Below are 16,756 nucleotides of genomic sequence, written 5' to 3'. Positions count from 1 at the left end.
CAGAAAAAGATAATACTTTAGAGAAAGGAAATTTTATCGCAAAATTTGTATAATACGGTAGAGCTCCATTTACCTAAACTTGTCGAAGAGACAAACAGTTTACGTAATTATATAATGGGAACTCGGCAATTTCACCCACAACCTATTATGTTTCATTCGCATAATAGAAGCTCAAATAAACGAATTCAACCAGCGAAAGTTCAGTTAATTGAGCATTAACTAAAATTTCGTAAATGGAGTTTTACTGTACGAGGGAGCGCGTATATTTTAAAGACAATTCTCTTTCGTTCTGAAATTTAAATATCAGTCGATTCTTTTCATCATCTATCGTCATCTAACGAGGAGATCCGAAATAGAAGAGGAGACTTAGCCGAAGAAAATATACATTTCCACTGTAAGAATGTACGAATTGCGTATAAACATTCCACATTACTACGACCAAAAGTTTGGTCTCAGATGCTTCATAAAATTCAAGAATTTAAAAGGCAGTCAGCTTAGAATTTTCTGCGTTACATTAGAAAAATCCTAAAATACATTCGTTTGTTCAACTAAAGAAAGTTGCCGTTGATATCCGCCCAAGTGATTTCGAATTATGTAACAACAAAATTGTCAGGAAATTCACCGCAAGTATAATAATTACTAACTTGGTATAAGTTTTATTATTTCGTTTGCATCGCATACGTCATATAACATAAACCTACCGTGCCATAAATGCTAAATGCTGCGACATAATACAAACAGTATAACACTGAACAAAATAAAATGTATTTATAAAAGTTTCCCACTAAATATCCTGATATTTATAGCCGGTAGTTAGTATATTATGAAACTTCCAGGTCGCATACATAGCGTTATAGAAAGTTAAATAAATATGCAGATTTTTCATGAAAAGAAAATTCTCCATCGTGTAAATAGATTTATCTCTTTAATGCTTTTCTTAATTGACACGATACATGTTAGTTATCAGGCGAAACGAACTATCCCATGCGTTTATCTAGAGTTCTCTGTGTGATGAAGCGAGGCATGATCGAGAGAGAAATTAATTATGCACTAGAGGAGGAGCGTTCTTATGAAAAGGTGAATTTAAAGGTAGTTTCGTAATCACGCGAGGGGTCACGGTGGGTTCACGATCGTCATTTGAATACAATTCGCGGTCGGCGGATCGAATCTTAAGCACCGTGTATAAATTTTCTCATCTCGCATTTGCACGTATCGGCTCGTAAATCTTGTCTTCCGCATAATACACGACAAAACCCTTTCGGACTAACCTGAGAAACAAAATTACGCGATGGTGTTAATGGTCCCTTGCGCTTCGCGTTCGTGACGAAAATTTCAGAAGAATTATTCTAAGTCTTACGCTTGAAACAAGAATTTATTGAAAATAACAAATACTTATCGCTAACGAATGAAAGAGTTAGAACAGAGAAACACGAGCTTTCATGCTGCAGGTGAACGATATACACCGATGTGCGAAGATTTGAAACACGTGCAAAAATTCTTTTCTTTTTTATGAAACATACGTAAGTATAGATTCTATGAAACTTTATAGTTTAAGTGGTTCGATCTTTCGATGTTCGAATGATCGTTGCAGGGTTTTGGATATTCTGAATGAATAGATTTACAGACAATGAAAATTCTACTATGAAGAATTGTCTTACTATGAACTGTCTATGGAGCATCTTTGAGAAAGTTTGATATTTTAATCCTTGAAGATAGAATCTTATTTTGCTATAAGAAGAATGAACACGCATTTCTCATGCATTATTGTGAAAATTAGTGCGCTATTTTCAAATTTATAAAAATTATGAAATTCAAAATTATAAAAGTTACAAACAGATATAATAACATCACGCGGTTCTATTATACATCCACACGATAAATTTGTTAAGAGCTTAGTTATGGAAATATAACTTAGCTTGTGAGAATATATTAGGTTGTCCGAAAAAGTGTCTTTCTTTTACAGACACGTCTTTTTTGTGATCTTTATTTTGATAGAACAAAATGGATCATACGTAAAATCGATAAAATAATATAAAACGGAAAATGTTATGCATCCATTATTTTCTTATAAAACGAAAGAAACTTTTCGGACGACCTAATAATTATTTTATCGTCGTTGGGAATTTTCTTTGTCACTATTAGCGATTTTTAACATTTAAGCGATGATATGACGAGTAATTACTAAAAACTGAGAGCAATTAGGAATTATTTTTCTGAACTGAAACTGATGCAACTAAAATGACAAAGTACGTAACTGTTCCTTCACTGCATTTATCGTAAAACGTCACGAAGAATGTTACTTAAATTTCATTCTTAATATATTTCATAGCGTGCTTGGCGTACTTTTTACGTCGCTAAAAAGGCAACAGAGCATTTAAAACATAGGAAACTTTCTAAATACAACGATATGAGAGATTAAAAAATCGGTCAGGGTCAATTCAATCCACCCACGAAAATAAACGCGAGAAAATTGCCGCGTCTCGTGTAAATCATAATGAACGGCTGTCTCGTTTATCGTGGATATTAACGTCCACGTGAACGTTCACACCAACATTGACGACGACGAGGAAAAATTCATCGGTTAGTTGATTCTTCGTCGCGTACGGCGACGCGAAGGGAGAAGCAACGGTCGTAGGGCTCCTTCGACGCTTGTGACAGTTCTTGAGGTTGCGTATTATAAGCACAATCATAGTATTATCTCCTATAGTTGAAGTTACAACTGCCATTACAACGTTGTTGTATTGTAATAGCTTCGAATTGCGTCCATCGAGCATCGTGCATCGTGTAATACTGCGTCGCAGCATCTTTGAATGAAAACAAAGCGCGTCGTTCTATTTATACGCAGTTAGATTCTATCTGTCACATTTATGGGTCTTCCTTTGGATCATTTCGAAGATACCATCGGTATCGGATGAAAGTTCGAAGAATTTTTCACCGATGTGTTCTCATGCTTTCGGAAGTGGTTCGATCTTTGGATGTTCGAATGACCGTTGGAGGGTTTTGGATATTCTGAATGCCTAGATTTATAGACAATGAAAATTCTACTATGAAGTTTCCTTACGACGAACTGTCTATGAAGCATCTTTGCGAAAGTTTGATATTTTAATCCTTGAAGACAGATCTGCGTTTAGAATAACGAATAAGTGTTTGTTCTGCAAGAAGTATATGTCGTTCGAGCCTGGAACGATGGAAAATTCGAAGAATGTTTAAGAATATTTTTATTCGTTTAGAAGCAGTTCAATCGCTCGGGCTTGTAATTAATCGCAGAAGGATTATAGGGTTCTAGATACTCGCTGCTATAACTACAGCTATAAGACCTCGATCATTCGAATAATTAATTACTAAAGGATTTATAAAAGGACTTTTTTATATAGACCGCTGTATAAGATTCAATTTGTTTAAAACTATTACAACTCGCTGATTCGGTTTTTGTATGATGGAACATTTAGGATCCGGTTCTCTCAAAGTATTATATTCCGATCGTTCGATATTTAAGTGATTTAAACGACGATTGGAAAATATCGAGGCTTTTGAACGAGTCTAAACTTATAATGCCTCGTAATGTTTTATTCTCGTACAGTAACGATTGGTTGATAATACGGCAAAGAGGGTAATAATGAAAGATCGGTATTAAAAGACAGTGTGAATAAAGTGATTTATAGACTTGAAATATTCTTTGACGAGCGCTGACTATTAAAAAGAAATCAGTTAATGGCACGGTGGATGTTAACCCTGTGATTAAGTTACACTTTTTTGAATTGATGATGCGAGTCAGCTGTCCGCCTATATTTATCGCTTACGTTATGAAAACAAAGAGTCATTAGCGAGTGGAGAAAATTACTCTGCGTTTTATAAAACACGTCCCATATGTTTCAGCCTGCGTCCGTAAAATGTAACAACAAAGATGAGATAAATTAAAAAAGTTTTCCTCTCAACAAATATCATATAAATATTATATAAATATTCGTGCAACTAATTATTCGCAGTAAACCATCATTGTTTGTAAACAAGATGACAAAAATGAACCCGCGTTAATGACATCGTGGAGAAATTTGAGCACAGATCACAAGGTTGGCTCTTAGCCAAAATGTGAATAGAAAGAGCGAACAGAGGAAATGCGAATGATCGTCATCCCGATTTACGCGTTGAAATTTTGACGCGCAAAACGCTCTTACGACACAGAAATCTTCTTGCAATTAGATTAGAATACAACAATGAATCTTTCAACGTAAGATATTTCAGCAATAAATGCGATAAAATAGAAACGTTCATAATAAAATAGGTAAATATCGTTTGAAAATTTATTAATCAATAATGACGATATAGCCGATGATCATATATAAGCAATAACGAAATTAAATAACGACAATTGATAACAAAATGATGTAATTGTTAGTAGAAAAATTGAACAGAAGGTTCGCTCTACTTAATCCAAACATACAAATACACGTTTGCGATATTAATAATCGTAATATCCTCCCTTAGGAAAATGCTAAGAAAGATATAAATAAAAAAACATATAAATTTATATGGATATTTGCATTTCATTTGCAACACCAATTAGGTCGGTCGATAATGTCATTCGTAACATGACATAAAACGATCTCCTTTAAGAAACGTAACACGATCAGAAACATGTAAATTTCGATAACTAAACGTGAGTTATCCATTTAACCACACATAGCGTGAAGAAACCTAGTCGTTTGCATTTAGTAAAAGAACAGAAAGAAAAGAGATAAAAGAAAAAGGGAAAGAACATATACACGCGAATATTCGAAAACGGTTTAGCCATATCGAAGCGAAGAAAATAATCTTTACGGTCTCACCTTTCCCTCGAGCTTATTGTTGCGCCGCTCCATACGCACTCGTACGCGACAACCAGACAATAAAAACAAGAAGATGGTGCACGGGAAAGCAACGCAGCTGCGAAACGTACACACGAAGATGAAGAGGAAGAAACGCCCTCGTTTCGCCTTCTGCCTTGCAATCGCAGAGGTCTGGCAATTATTTTTGGCGCCGAGCTCGCCATAGTCGATCATCGAAAGCAATTGGTCAAGAAATGGAGCGTGATGACCACCATGAGTCCACCGGTCGAATCTCGTCGATACATCGATACTCCGGTTCGTCGATATTTGACCGAAGTAAAGGTTGAACTTCCTCTAACGTTGCCTTTTTGTAACAGGCGAATGAACGACCAGAGAACGAGAGTGATTTATGTGTTTCGATAGCATTAGAGAAGAACAAATCGTGCTGCTATGCAGATACATCGGAATATCGAACGAGGAAAATAAGAATTTGTTTTTAGCATCGTTGGAAGGAAAATATTTGAGATATCGAGCTTTGCCGTGTGAAAATTAGAACAAGATAAATATATCGCTGGCAAGGGATCAGTTCTGCCTATCTGGCCTGGTCGGTGATCCGGTGTTTAAACCGTGCGAAATTCATAAGTACACCTTTCGAGTTACTGATGCCGATATAATCGCGATAGAGATGATTTTTTTGATTAAAATATCAGAATATTGTGGCAGCATGTGAAAGTGCAAGTACGCTTGAGACGTTGAAAATTCTTCTAATTCGCGACACAAGTGATCCTTCATTTTCTCTATTTTTTCTTGAAAAGTTAAACATCAGAGAACGGAGAGGGATAGAAAGGTTTTAACAACTTTATTTTTGGATAAATAGATTAAACGACATAGATGTTGAAAATAATGTATTATTCTGTCATTGAATTCTTTATATAAGGACGTTATTATTATTTATTTATTAGTAAATCTATTGTTCAATTTTATTAACGGTGAAAAAATGGTAAAAATTGCTGGATTTTATAAATTCTTTAGAAAAATCTACAACTGATAATTTATTAAAATGGTTTTGATAATTTATCCAATTTTCCTCTACTATTCTGTAAAGGATACATACTATTTGTCACTTGGAAGAATTAAAATAACCTTCGTTCGACTTTGATATGTACTTCCACCGAATACTTCTCTTTATATTTTTGACGTCTTTTGTACTTTTATAAGTGCAATTCTTTTCTAACCATAATCATATTACTTATCCAGGATGTTTGCTATAAATTGAGATCATGTAGAAGTAACGGTTACAAAAATTTGCAACCTATAGACTGCGGAGCATGAATTCTCAGTCGAGTACGTATGTACGCACTCGAACGATCCTCAACCCATAAATCTTTCACGAAAAAACCAGAAACAAAAAAAAATACAAGGAGAAACTTCGTTGAAAAAGTTCTCGCAGGATTCCAACTTATTTTTATACAAGAAGTCACGTACATACCCATTATATCACGTACCCCACATTTCCAATATTTTTAGAGATGTACATTTATTTATTACATTTTCGACTCTGCGAATCGGATCGACGATCCGAAAGGACGATCGCGAATTAATTTCATTTTCCAGGATTTTTATAACGTTACCAAACGATCCTCGAAAGTGAGTAACCATTTTTTAAAAAATTATTCGATTCAGACGTCAAGTAGAGGGAAAATAAATAGTCGGAAAAATATTACAAGACAAGAGTATTGCAAAAAATATGGAAAAATATTACGAAGAGACAAGTATATCTGGATTAATGTCTACAATCTTATCTAGAAAAATGTTGCTTCGTTATGAAAATATAACGACTGATAGAAGTCGGAACAAGCTGCCGAGTTTGACGATTGACCTCTGACGTTCTGGCGCCAATCAACAGCGACAAGGCGACAACACTAATCCGAGGAGAATGATTGACGTATATGGTCGAATGAGAAACACGCGATGCTACGCATTATAAAGAAAAAGAAATAATAATAACAAGACAAGGAAAAGAAGAAAACCAATTATGGCAACGATAAACGAATTAGATAACTCATAATACGATTCCATGGATTGCGTTGCAATTTTCGTTGCGTTTGCAAGTTGGTTCGAAGAGATCGTATACTAGAAATTAACGAAGTTATTAACTAGATTATACTACGTAATTACGGGAAGAAAACAGTTATGAAATATGCCCTGTAAAAGTTAATATGTATGCGAGCAATAAATAATATGATCTGACACTTATAGTCTTTCGTTTGATCGATTCGTATTACAGCAATTTGTATAATTAATAATTATATTTTCGACTTTAAACGATATTGCACACATATTTGAAATGTATGCGTGAAAAATTATTTAAAAGAACAAGTTTAAAGAAATAATAATTTCTAGTATTTTTCGAAGATATAGATTAATAGGGAAAAGTAAGAATGTTGTATTATTCAATCATTTCGTTTTAAACTTTAAACAAGGAATACAACGTTTTCACATTTGTCAAACATATTTACCACCATTTACAGTCTTGGTCAGGCGTAAGATTATGTAACAACGCCATTTAAATTTACATAATTTATACATATAGTACCTGGATTTAAAAAAAAAAATGATGCCAAACCTTCTCCTATGTCGGTACACGTGTATTTAATGTTACTTTATAACAAAGTAGTTTGATATTTACGTAACGTGGTTCACTTTATCATATTTATATAATTAATAAATCTGGTTTTGGCCAATGCCGTACCACACACGATTACTGTCAGTACGATCGACAGAATAATTTTCGATCAACACTATGAATTACTATGAATTACATTACGTGTCTATCAACGTATGGTAGACTTAATTTCATAGTTCTCGGTTTCTACTTTTTCTTTTTCAGCGAGTAAACCTACAATAAACGGCTAAAAATAAACAATTTTCTTGCACTAAAAATAATACTCTTGGAATCCAGTCAAGAGATACAAACACTAAATATACAAAGATGCGGGAATTATAACAACTAACAACTATAAATTACATATATTTTGGCAACAGCCATAAAGTACGTCACGCTTTAAAAGCTAAATTGACTTAATGAGTTTACGACGCGGCACGGGACTAGCTAGCTAGCAATTACAACCAAAGAAAACTCTCCTATTATTATTCTTAGAGAAGAAAAGGTTACAATTATTCGCCTCCCTTCCTTTCCTCCTATTTGACGATCAGAAAATATATCGAAAAAATATATCGATACTTGAAAAGTCAGAATCTGAAGGTCCCCAAAAGCGAACACCTTCTATCCAGTAAGATCAAAACGCACAAGAATAAAAAGACATGGCCAATAAATGAAGCGTCGATCGGTCAGGACCACCTAGGGAAGCAGTCGCGCTAAAATCCTTGCAAATCGCGTGTCGTTCCGAAATAATTACGCAGCCGGACGGTCGTGTCGGATGTGCTACACGACTAGGAAGAAGGTACTCGCTCTATTATTATGCGTAGAAAAGGGAACAAGAAGGCACGTTACGCCTGCGGCATGCAAAGTCTTCTATCTCTCTCGTAGTTCAGGTTACCACCTCGCCCCGCCGACAACTTCGATCCTATCTGAATCGTAAACTTTCTTTATCTGGACCATAAATACAGAAAGAAGTTCGCCGAGTGGCCCGCGGCCGCGTCCAACGCCAGGGCGTTCCCCGTGCCCGAGCGACGTGGTTCAACGTCAAAGAGTCTGGAGGCCAACAGCCTCCGAGCCTCTTCTTACATAACGATTATCTATCACGCACGCCTAGACTTCCGATAGACGACGACCCACCGCTGTGTGGAACACACGCGCGCTGCATAGCCGGCTGCGAGCGCCGTGCACACAGAGAAAAAAACATACGTATTCCCGATACGACGATTTTTCCTTCACCCGCGATGGTGACTCGCCGCGATCGAGAGATGATTACGCGCGATTCAGTCGCGAATGCACGACACGAGTGCGTGGAATGCGAAGAGCGCCTGCCTCTTGCCGAGTTTTAGGTCGTTTGTAGCTCCTTTTGTATCTGCCACGGTTGTTTCCGAGCCACTTACGACGATTCTTATCGCACGATGTTCCGTCCTTTTCGATTGTTTTATGTTACGTTATAGGTCTGAGGAAAGCTAGGAACATTGCGCGTGATACGTGTACCGATATTTTCTTGATAGTATAGTGGGAGTTCAATTTTGTTGGTATTGAGAGCGTTTCGAAGAGATGAAAGTTGGAAGAGGTAACGTGAGTTGAATGTACGAGAGTTCGGAGTGGAAGGATGAAGTTTGTTCGTGTGGTACGAGATGTATAACAGGATAATGTAACGATATAGTAAGATGTTAGGAACGTTTGGGGAAAATGAGAGTTGAGAGAGACGTGTGGATACTGTGATTTGAATTATGTTCGTATAATAAGATAATTTGGTAATATATTAAAATATTTAATTGTATATTTGTTTAGAAACAAGGGAATTGATGATGCTTCTTTTTATGGCAATCGTGAAACATTATGTGTATTTTAGTTATTTTATTTGCATTTACGTTATGATATAATGATATATGATATAATAATACGAGAAAATAGGATTTGTAAGAAGTCTTGCTATGACGAAAGTAAATTATAATGCGTATTTTACGAGTAAACTGAAAACAAGTTAACAATTAGTAGCATCAATACTACGACTGATCCTTAAGAATGAATAAATTTTAGAAATTCCTACGACATCCTAATTTTGATTTCTAGACGAATTTATAATTCTTAAAAAAGAATTAATTAACCTACGAGAACGATTATACACGGTTCTTTAAAAATAAAGTGTCGTTATTGGAACTGAATTTCGTTATAAGATCCTGATTATTTATATTCATAAATTTATGATTTTAAAATTAATTCAGAGTATCATAAAGTAACCGAGGTCGAGCGTTCTTGGCAATAATTGAGCAATTTGAAAGATGAACGGAACCGGCGGGATCCTGAATTTGCGTTAAGATACGGTGTAAATTATAGTGATGAAGAAGCAATACCTTCGCACGGCGATTTGAATATTCGAATGCCAAATTTTTTCCCCGTATTTTTGCTCGTGTGATGTTCAATAACGGTACGATCAATTACCCGCAATAACTTCCCGATACATGATACTAGGGATTCTGTTTTTAAAATTTAATATTCCACCGGCGTTGCTTGCTATTCTATACCAAATATAGCCGGCAATAATTGTGTTTCTGTGTACGAGTACGATAATGACTCTAATTCAACCGAAGAATCCAACAACGACTGCTACCTGGTGCATTAGCGTACCAGTACCCAATGAAGTGTTCTGAGATTTGTTTGAACTTGAATTCGAGAACAAGAGAAATTCGCTCGTTTCTTCTGCGAGTTTAGATCTACTATAAAGATCGAAAGAATAGAGCTTGTAAGGATATTCAAGCTTCTAGATCTAATTCTCTATGGAATCTAGGAAACGAGTTTAAAAGCTAGAGAAAATAATCGATAGAAAGTATTTAGAAGAAAGAGAAAGAGAAGAGAAAATTTCTATACAGATTGTAATAAAAGGATATTACGATAAAAAAAAAAAAAATACTTGCGATATATGAAAAGCATAGAATCGTATGAAAATAATATCTTTCTCGATTTAAAATAAAATTCTAATATTTGTCTGAAAAATATGTAGGTGGTCAAATAACATTGATATATTCTGCAATTCATTCTTACTCAAAGCTTTGTATATTAAATCCTTGAATCCTCCGTACAATATAACAATGCAAATTGAAACAAGTTACGTTCACGTCCCACATAGTATCTAATAAAATCGCAATTGGTATGACAATGTCGCTTCTTTGTACAAAAAAAAGAAGAAATGGCTACAACGGTATGCTCTAGTACCTTTGAACTTTAAAGTACACTCGCACCGTTCGAAACATCGCGATGTTCGAAGACGCCTCTTCTCATTGTGTGATATAACAACTACAATACCGAACTGAGTCGTACAAGCAAGAAAGATGCAAATCTATTTTAGTTGTCAATTTCAGCTTTAAAACACATCTGTGCCGTTTGAAACGCTTTACGTTTGCGTCAATCACGAAATCAAAAGGCTTCCAGTATGATTTTATAGCAAAGCATTAATGCCAAAATTAAATTACACGTTCGGTTAAAGTACATGTGGAAAGTGAAAAGACTTTAAATTTGTTTTACCTCGCTGAAGCTACTTCTGAACGTTACGTTTGCACTAAAAGAGAAATTTATACTCACTACATATTTCATTTTCATGGGAAGAAGGTTTTCTGGCGATATTTGCAGCTTCAACTTCGAGTTAATGATATCTCTGATCAATGATCTTCTGTTATAGACGAAATGTTCTGCAATAACGTGTTCTTGAAACGGTGCCACTAACATAATAAAATATTTTTCCGGACTACAACTTCCTTTAAAAAATGTTATTCTCTAACACTAGGTGTTCTTATTTCTTATGACTAAACGACACTTACGTGAGTTACTTCTCCAGAGAATCAACCTACTTGATGAAAGTGGATCTATTCTTCAACGTGAATTATCACTAACTGTCGCTGTTATAAAGAGTTATTTCTTCAAAGACAGCTTCTTTCTGCTTGAACTATTATTAGAAACTGACGTTAATATCAGATATCATTTTCTTAAAACCTAACTTCATTCCAAAATATTTTTCGTTGAATTATCGTCACAAATCAACACCAACATCAACAATTATCCTTTCAAATACTAAACTTTTTATGCAAACGATATTTCTTCTGAAACCATTATCGCATATCCACACTACTAAGAAAAATCAATAGATTCAATTTGTATAAACACACCTCTCTTTGTTAAACCATATTTTTCATTACGAGCATTACACATTCATATTAAAAATCACGTTTCTAGAAGCAAATTTCTCTCCTAAACGATATTCCTTCTCAAAATGATTACCACAAATCTACATTGATATAAAACAATCACTCGCTCTTAATTCCTTACCACTTACCAATATCAAATGTCATTTTTCTAAAACCAAACACTTTTCTGAACGACATTTTTCACCGCAGTGCGTTTAAATCATCATCGCGAAGCATCGCTGTTATAGAACCTTATTTTCCTAGGAAGTAGCCCTTTGCTACGATAGATATTCCTCAACAACGTGTTCTTAAATCACTATCACGAACCGACACTGGTCGGAGCCGTGCGCTGTCACGATTGATGAATATTCGACGGTCAAAGGCGGCGTCTTCGGTGATCGATTCGGAAGCGATTTTCAACGATCCGTTACAGGAACACGCGTTGGTAATCGTCGGTTTCCTGTGAACAGCCCAGCCAACCGTTCATTTAAACATGCGTAGGATTCGTTGCACGCGTGTACGTGCCCACGCGATCCGAGAACATTGCACCTGGGAGGAAGGAGACGATGAGATGTAAAAACGAGACGTTGGACACATTCCTCGCAGTGGAATTTATCGATAGCTTCGCGTGATTAGCAAATAATTAATAAGACTGGTAGACGACGAACGATGTCGTAATTCGATATCTCTTCGTCGTTTTCTATTCGCAGAGTGTCGAAGGGAAAACTTCGATTCGATCGAACGGATTCGTATAAAATTTCGTTGATCTGCTGAGACGCTTGTGCAGTAGATACGCTCGTGGCTATGCACGCAAGGTGGTTAGAAAGCAACGTTCCATTTGCAGATTGCGTGGGTCTACGTTTATTTTTAGAGTTGAAATATTTACAATTCTATTTTCGACTCTGCATTGTTGAATAATATTGCGGGTTTGGTCTTTGTTGCTTTGACGGAAATTTCTAAATTTATGTTTCAACTTTATTAGATTAATGCTTAGGAGAATCGAACTCTATTAAATGAATATTTAACATTCTATTGTCAATTCTATATTGCTATCTGTTTTTAGAAATAGACATTTCTAAATTTATGCGTTATGTTTCTATTTCTATTTCAGATTTGAAGTTTCTTAATGGAACGTTGAAGATTCTATTAACTTTGATATTGAGTATGAAAGAATATCGAGAATTCCAACTTGCAAAAAAATGTTGAATTTCCTTTTTATTTTCATAAATATCTAAATCCATTAGGAAATTTTTTACTTCTATTGTAAATTCTACAATCTTTATTGGAACATATAAAATTCTATTATTTCATAACTGTAACATTTTCAATTACAATGAAATTTTATAATCAAAGATCATATTATCTCTGTATTTATCAAATGTAAAACCAAAGATATATTTGTTTATCAGAATAATATCAACAGACAATGGATACAATCTAAATTCTTCTTTCAATGTTTAGTTTATAAAATATATTTTATAAAATATGTTACCATTTATAAAATACATTACAGATACATTTAGTAAGAAATATTCTACTTTTTTCACGTTAAATTCATTTTGTAAAACGTGCACCCGTAATCTGCTAGTACATCGATCGCAATAAGAAAAGGTTTAAGAACGGCAAATAGATTAAGAACGAAATGAGTAGCTTCCTACATGTTCCTCAAGAAAACTGCATAACATGGTAGTAACGCAAAATGATTCTCATTAAACTTGTTAAAACAAAACGTTCTATTGATCCCGGTTTATCATCTGACACGTATGTTACGCTATTAATCAGTTTTACATCATTACAAACGAATAGACCATTTACTGATAGGAATGCAATCATTCTACTAAACAATAATAGTTTCAATTTTTACTAGGAGCGTAGGACAAGGTCGTAAAGAATGATTATCAATAACTAACATACTTGAACTGTTATTTCGATGTCGATCGAGGTTGCAGCACAGTCATTCCGGTACTTTTCTCCATCCATTATTTTCTACCGACGAAATCCATAGAAATCATTTACTAAATAATAAGAAATAGTATATAAAATGTGAGAAGTGTAATAAAGTCACGAAACTTTGCTACATTAATAAGAATTTGTAAACTACTGTGTTAATATGATACAATTAACGTACCGTGTTAATAGAAATCGTAAAAAATTGTTATCGAAAATTCTAATCTTGAAATACGAATGATCGTATTTTAGAGGATTATGGATACCTTAAAAGAGTATAATTAAGATTCATGGTGCAGACTTTTAGTAAAATTAATGTAATGGAAAGAATATAATTCGTGTATTTTTTAAGATAAACGTCGATTTTTCATTTTTCAAAGAAAATCGATTGGTGTTATAAGTAAAGATAGTAAAACATATATAGACAATATTGGAAGAAGCAAGTAAAGTAAAGCTTCTGTTATTTGAACAGTGTATTAGTCGAGTGTTCTGTACTATTCAAATATTCTAGTGTAAGCATATTTCCTTCATTACGTGAATATGAAGTTGACATTATCGTGTCTATTGACATATAGACACGTCTGTTAACACTTTATGTCGAAAAACAGCATAGAGAAGACGTATGATACGAATTGCTGGAGCGATATATGTATTCTACATGAAAATCTAGGAAACAGAAATGTGATTCCCTGTAACTTAACACATTGAAAAATTAATACGATCTACAATGAAAGAAAATATGAGACTTATAACTAATTGAAACGATATTACATTTATATTATATCCTACTTTTCGTTATTTTTGATAACATTATTCTTTACAAAATATAAAATAGTGCAGGATAAAATGAATATTCTGTTATCCAAAAATCGTTCTATTCAAATGAACGTATCTTGAATCAACACACTCGATTCACATTTGATCTATTTAATATATCTAATGCTAAAATTAATCTGTTATCTGACACAAATATAGAATTCCTTTCAACAAGATAGATATCACTTCGTATGTTTTGTGTGGTATTAACGTGGAAACTTCCTGTTGTTAATCCCTGACATTAATACATTACATTGTCAACCTTTGAGATATATTAAGAAAAACTATGATGGAACGTAGTATAACGATAAATAAAGTTTACACGGAATGTTTCAACTGCAATGTCTTGATAATTACGGAAAGAGATATATTTACACGAGGTCGTTATGTTTACCTCCATTTCGCTTCCTATTCCATAGATTAAAAGATCTTAAACCAGAAGTTGTGCGTTAATCTAATAGAAAAATTTTCATAAATCTTTCCCCTTCCTATATAGCACAAGAACCAAGCCATTTGTTGCGCTGAATTAAAAAATAATACGAGTACGCCTAAAAAAAAAAAAATGAATAAAATATAATAAAACGATACGTAATATTTATAAGATATAATTCTTTTTTATAAGATAAAATATAATTTTAATTTATAAGATAAGATTCTGTTACGGATTTTCCAAATTCGATATTTTAACACTGTTGTTACAATATTTATATTGTATTTTAAAATATATTCCTTATATTTTAGTATTAATATTCAAACATTTATAACTGTAGAAATTCTTCTATTAGAAATAAATACATTGCCACTTGTTCCATTTTTCTAAAAATTTACTTACAAGAAGAAAGAGAGGCAATTACGGTGAATTTTGAAAATAAAATCTCTTGATACAATTCGAGATATTAATTTCCTTTACAACATAGACAACGAGAAGATAGACAAGAAGAAAGATTCAATATATTCGTTCTCGTTAATTCACAGTCAATTAAACCAATCATAAAACTCTCAACATATGTAGAGTCTTGTGTAAAATCTTAAACCATCTGTATTACTGGGCTTATAATGCTGACTAAATATATACTAAATATATTACTCCTTAAGAATTGCTATTATAAAAACATTTGCTAATTTAAGATATTTTCTTCACGGTATTGATCGTTAATGGTTTCTGCGCTCTGCAAATAAATGTTGCCGTTGAGATAGTAAAAGGAAATTCTTGTAAATTATTTATTATCTTCAATTAATCAATATTCTTTTAGGATTATTTGAATAAGCAAATAATTCCCCTTTATAAGCAGATAATTATTTCATTGCTCCGAATATCAACCGAAACGATTGTTTGTTTTACTTGGTATTTTAAATTCGATTAAACGTTTCCTAAAATAGTCTCTCGAATAGTTTCTGATTCTATTGTACATATCAACATTGCTTGCATCAGGAATACAGATTTCCTCACAGTGAATACGCCCATCAGGTCAGACACGTAATGCGGAGGTAATTTAAAACGATTCTGAGAGCAAATACTATTACGTTATAAAACGCAACTGTATTACTTACGACTGAAATATATATTAAATGCGACATTTGGAAATCAAATAATTGGTTATCTTATTTGAGATAGTTATTTAAAATAGAAGACTCTTTGAAAACAATTAATTTAGCTTTAACACAAAACAAAATTGTTTACCCTATGTATTGTTATTACACTCCTGCTCGGTGTACTCGTGCTCGCACACTAACAAATTACAAATATATGTATATACGACAGCAATAGAAAATTCCAGCGACTGCTGATAATTATATCGGAATCCGCATGATTCTTTTTAGTCTCTTAAAAAAAATGTAATTAATTGTACTCGACAATTAAGAACATTTAATAAAGGGGATAAAAAAAGAAGTATGTTATTATTTGCAAAGGAGGATGATTCTAGTATCCAAACATATTACAGCTTTTTTTGCATATTGCATGGACTATTGTTGTATTATTGGACTCATACCATATATATTACATTACAAAAAAAATTGAAATGTACGAATGACGAAATAAATACTTATTTACTTACTGATATTATTATTTGTAAAATAACAACAGATAATTGTTATCGATAATATACTAACAAACAACAAAGCAACAGATAATTTGCTTCTGCAAGTTGATATTTTTTACCCTCGCTTCAAATATTCCGATACGTAAACTACTAAAACCATACGAGCATTAGCATAAATATATGAATTCCAATCTCTTGCTTTGAAATCAATCAGAAAGTAGGAAGAAATGGATCGTGGATTACCTGTATCGAATCAATTCGTATTTATTTAGACACACGTACGTTGACGGAACGCGATTCAAC

At 33.6% G+C, this 16,756-nt stretch overlaps 1 protein-coding gene across 7 annotated transcripts in view; it reads right to left on the bottom strand.

Annotated features, from left to right (window-relative positions):
- Positions 1 to 16,756, bottom strand: part of Gbs-76a (Glycogen binding subunit 76A) — a 95,578-nt gene that overhangs the window by 12,751 nt on the left and 66,071 nt on the right. The window contains exon 1 of one of the 7 annotated variants that reach the window (XM_072022528.1): positions 13,563 to 13,643. The exons of 5 other annotated variants lie outside the window; for them this stretch is intronic. In XM_072022528.1, coding sequence (XP_071878629.1) covers positions 13,563 to 13,628 — 66 coding nt within the window. In that variant the 5' untranslated portion in view covers positions 13,629 to 13,643. Of the gene's footprint in view, positions 1 to 4,826; positions 4,875 to 13,562; positions 13,644 to 16,756 lie in introns of those variants that run through there. One more of the 7 variants, XM_072022529.1, reaches the window with a different exon arrangement.

The sequence above is a fragment of the Bombus fervidus genome, chromosome 2 (assembly GCF_041682495.2).
Source record: "Bombus fervidus isolate BK054 chromosome 2, iyBomFerv1, whole genome shotgun sequence".
NCBI classification, from domain to species: Eukaryota; Metazoa; Arthropoda; class Insecta; order Hymenoptera; family Apidae; genus Bombus; species Bombus fervidus.
This window is presented reverse-complemented; position numbering and strand designations above follow the sequence as displayed.